The sequence below is a fragment of the Pyxicephalus adspersus genome, chromosome 12 (assembly GCF_032062135.1).
Source record: "Pyxicephalus adspersus chromosome 12, UCB_Pads_2.0, whole genome shotgun sequence".
NCBI lineage: Eukaryota > Metazoa > Chordata > Amphibia > Anura > Pyxicephalidae > Pyxicephalus > Pyxicephalus adspersus.
The window spans coordinates 3,350,723-3,355,489 of record NC_092869.1 but is presented as its reverse complement, the minus strand read 5'-3'; the positions used below and the strand labels follow the sequence as shown (position 1 = coordinate 3,355,489).

At 41.2% G+C, this 4,767-nt stretch overlaps 1 protein-coding gene across 3 annotated transcripts in view; it reads right to left on the bottom strand.

The window, feature by feature from the left end:
• Positions 1-271: 271 nt before the first annotated feature.
• The window catches only part of LOC140342170 (SLAM family member 9-like), a 16,669-nt gene continuing 12,173 nt past the window's right edge, over positions 272-4,767 (bottom strand). For 2 of the 3 annotated variants that reach the window (XM_072428259.1, XM_072428258.1), the window contains exons 3-5: positions 2,641-2,889; positions 2,404-2,510; positions 272-1,224 (exon numbers count right to left, since the gene is read on the bottom strand). In XM_072428259.1, the coding sequence (XP_072284360.1) occupies positions 1,198-1,224; positions 2,404-2,510; positions 2,641-2,889 (383 nt within the window). In that variant the 3' untranslated portion in view covers positions 272-1,197. Of the gene's footprint in view, positions 1,225-2,068; positions 2,126-2,403; positions 2,511-2,640; positions 2,890-4,767 lie in introns of all 3 variants that reach the window. The other variant, XM_072428260.1, reaches the window with a different exon arrangement.

Here is a 4,767-nt window from a genome sequence, read left to right as displayed (position 1 = left end):
GCCACCCCGCTGCGTCCTCCCCATAGAAAATGATGGCGCCATGAACAATGGGTCCCTAAACAATGATTGATGACTGCTGTATACATGCTAGATTTTTTTCTCAAGACTAATATGAATGTTCATAAGTTCAGATGAAAACTACCTGACGTGTTTGTTGCTGAACTCCAAAGTTTTTTTTAATTTTTTTTAGGGAAATGGCCTTTTTCAGGGACTTTCCAAGAATTATAACTCAGGCACACAAAGTAAAGAGATACTTGAAAAAAAAAAAAACTCTTACATAGGAAATATATAATAATATATGAACTAATAAATAATCACAACAACAAATAACACTAAAAGGTCAGCATAATGTATAAAGATATTGTTCTAAAAATGATGAATAAATAATGATTTCCTATAAATAAATATTTGTCAGCGGAGTAGAAATATAAAGGAAGCATCTACTGTTAATTGTACTATTTATCTTTTTTTTTTTTTTTTTAATTTACTAAAACTGGCATTTACTTTAATATTCTATTGCACTGTAATGTTTAATCTTGGCCACAATGTGGCGCCATTTGCACATTAAGGAAAACCAGTTTTTAAAAAATTGCACAAATATTTTTTTCCTTCTGCTTTTCTTCCCTGAGCTTATATTTTTCTTGCTGTTTACATATAAAAAAGTACCTTGAGTAACTTTCATCATAGCTATCAAAAAGCATAACACCGTCACAGTGAACAATTTCCAGTAGCTTTACAAGTTTGCCTTCTTGCAGATTATAGTCATATTATTTTTGTGTGTTTATAAAGCGCCAGCATATACTGCAGCGTTGTACCGAGGCCATGTCCCTGACAGTTCGCTTGGGCCCTACAAAACGGTTCCCCTAGGTTATGGGGAGCAGGAGATGCTCTGCTTTTCTGACAATGCTAGATATCAATAGATCAATTCAGTAAGAGTTGTCACCCTTGTACAGGAACTAGTACAGGACAGTTTGCCTGTGTAAATATCACACAGACAAACTGAATATCTTCACAATAAATCAATAGAAGAATAGCAAAATACTGAATAGCCCATACACTTGAGTTCCCAGCTCCCCCCCCCCACCATCCACACCCCCATAGAGTCCCCTTGTCCAGGCTGGAATATCTCATTATCTTCTCGGAGATTGTAAAATTGGGGACTCCAAATCCTGGACTGTTCCTAGTAGAGAGGTTTTTTCAGGTCACGGGCCGTACTTCTTCACCCTATGCACATGAGAAAGTGAAATTATTACTTCTAGAACCATTTTATCTGCCTTTTGCCCTGAAGATATTTCCAGCATTTTATTTTTTTTTAATACAGGTGGAAAAAAATTGTAAGATGGTGTTCCCAGCTCCGTCCTCCACTTTCTGTGGTCATAAGAAATAAGCGTGCGTCCAGTCTCTTTCATTGATTAGACTTTACATTGCAATTTCAGAGGCTGAGCTGGGAGATGTTAAAAATATTCATAGGGGGCAACAGGGGCGAACATACCTAGGTGCAGAGTGTGCGGCCCCCCAGTACCTTCTATGTCAACCTGTTCCAGATTGTATGACAGCCCTACACTGCAGGCTTGGTATTCTGCGCAGTAGTTCTGTCAGTAATTGGGTCCTACCGTGCAGCCCTGGAGATCCGACTTCACCTCTATGTAATAGGAATGTTTGGAACCGGGTCCTACTGTGCAGGCGTGAAATCAAAACTTTGTGCCTGCACAGTAGGGCCTGCTTGCAAACATCTCGATTACGCAGACTTGAAGACAGAAGTCGGAACTCTGGCTGCACAGTAGGACCCGATTACGGCGCAGTGTACACATTGGCCTGATTTATTAAAGCTCCTGAAGGCTGGAGATGATGCACTTTCATCAGTGAAGCTTGGTGATCCAGAAAACCTGAAATGAATCTGATCCAGGATTGAAAAGATTTGCTAACAAATAGCAAATGACTTAAGAAATTAATTCCAGTTAATTAGTTTAATAAAAACTAATAAATCAGGGCCATTATGAGAAGCTCCCATTATGAAGGCGGAGCATAGACACACAAATAGCGGGGAGATCTCTCGGGGTTTACATACCCAGCAGCTAAATCAGCTAAGCAGACTTCCATTATAATATCACCAACATTAGGACATCTATAAAGGGATGTAAAGCTCCCCTTCCCATGCTACAAGAAAATTATGATTAGAAACAATGGTGTTATAGACCAGTGAGATCAGATTCCTGTTTTTCTTATTTTAAGGCAACAGAATGCCCCCCAAAATATTTGGGGTACAAAGAATAAACCCCTTTTTATCCTCATGCCCACCATACCTGTTCTTTTACTGATCCTTCCCATTGAAGCTGTTCACCTTTTTCATTTATTATCAAAATAATGGCTACATATAAAACACAGAACACAAAGGACACTTACCTGCCTTCTTTTCCAGAATATAAGGCCACCGATGCCCACTACAAGAACAAAAACGATACCAACAATGACCCCAACATGCACTTGCCTTCCACCACCAGTCTTCTTTCCTGAAACAAACGCAAACATTTCTTTATGTTCCATTTGATTGACAACAAGTTACTCTTCAGCTGTCAGTCCATACAGCAGAAATTTTCCACCATCCCTCATGGAGAGGACACAAGTGTGATATTCAGTTACCTTCACAATACTCGGAAGGGCGGACAGTCTTGGTGACGTTACTGATGGGGTTCCATGCGTTACAGGTGACATTGCGGCTTGAAAGAGCATCTTCTATATACAGAACGTTACAAGTAAGGTTGAGGGAACTGTTTTTTGTCCAGGTGATGTTCACGTTGGGATATTTCACCACACAAGTGATAAAAACACTACAAGGATCATTGTTGGTGTTGTTGTGCTGTAAATGGATGTCTTCTTCTGATAAGATCTCTGCAAGAAACAAGAAGAAACCTTTTAACAAATCACATTTATCTCAAATTTTCAATGTAAAATTAATATGTAATGGTCTCCCACCTTCTCAGCTCATGGAACCTGACCTTGTGTGGTCACCTATTTTCCCAGCTCATGGCATCTGACTTTGGGTGGTCCCTCATCCTTCCAGGTCATGTTACCCAAACTTGGATAGTCACTTGCCTTCCCATCCCAAACCACTTGACCTTGGGTGATCAGTCACTTTCTCATGGAACCTGATCTTGGGTGGTTACTTGCCTTCCCAGCTCATGGCACCTAACCTTGGGTATTCCCCCATCTTCCCAATTTATAGCACCTAACCTTGGGTGGTCTCCCACATTCCCAGTTCATGGCACCTGACCTTGGGTGGTCACTCAACTTCCCAGCTCACACTACCTAACCTTGGGTGGTCGCTAGCCTTCCTACTTCTCAGCACCTGACCTCATCTTCCTAGCTCACGCTATCTTAGGTCACAGTACCTAACCTTGGGTAGTTACTCACCTTTCTTGCGCTTTGACATTGGGGGATTATTCACCTTGCCAGCTTATGGAACCTGGCATTTAGTAGTTATTGGGCTTCCCAGCTCATGGCACTTTTGGTAGTCACTCATCTTCCCAGCTCATAGTACCTAAACTTGGGTGGTCACTTGCCTTCTCAGCTCATGGCACCTAACTTTGGGTGGCCACTCGCCTTGCCAGGCCATGGTGCCCAGGAGCAGAAGTCATGAGCTGGGTACCTGTTAGGTACAAGGTCATGGTATCTAAGCTTTGGTAGTGGTGCACTTTCCCAGCTGATGACCTTGTGTGGTCATTTATTTTCTTACCAGTTAGGTACCAGGTCATGATACCAAGCCTTGGGTGGTCACTTGGCTTCTCATCTGATGCTGTACCTGACATTGGGTGGCCACTCATTTTCCTAGCTCATAGTACCAAACCTTGAGTGGTCACTTGCCTTTCCAGGTCATGGTGCCCAAGGGCAGGAGCCATGAGCCAGGTACCAGTTAGGTACCGGGTTATTGTATCTTACCTTGGATGGTCACTGGCCTTCCCAGCTCATAGTACCTAACCTTGAAAAGTCCCTTTTCTTTCAAGCCCCGTGTACCTGAATATTACTAAGGACAGGAGGTGACCAAAACCTAAAGCCCAGAACTGTGTTCAAATTGTCCGGAGATCATCTTCTATAAATGATCTGTGCATATGATCCCTGGATATGATCCACCTTTGGACGGTTTAGGCTGGCCAGTGCTTTAAACTACAGAAATTACTTGGCCCGACTATCTCCATGTACAGAACCCTTCCATCTAGACCTGAGCACTTTGCATTTGAGGCTTCTCTCCTTACAATGTACATTAAACAAATCTCTATATATTGGATAATATAATATGCCTTAACTGTAACACTCTATACAATGACTTTCCTTCATTTATGTGTCTTCCTCTTTATTATTGTATGAGATTCTTGCTATATCATCGTGTGTTTTCATGCCTGGTACTTTCGAAATGCCACATCGAGTCCCTATTACATTGCACAAGTAAAGATGAATCATCAAACTGTAAATCTAATTTATATAACTGTATCTATTTATTATAAGCACCAAAATAGAAACCTGATTTTCTTTCTCCCCTGCCTTTCTACCCCTCATCTTTTTTTTCTCTTTCTCTTTCTCCACCTCTATTTACTCACTTCCTATCTGCAGTCTCTTTCATTCTTCCTTTCCTCCTTCTCCTTCCTTTCTTTTCATCTCCACCACTTTCCTATTTCTTTCCTTCTAAATTTCTTTTCTCCTGTCCTTATCTTCTATTCTCTCTCTCAATTTTCTATCTCTCTTCCTCCCCCTCTCCTTCCTTTCTATTTTTCT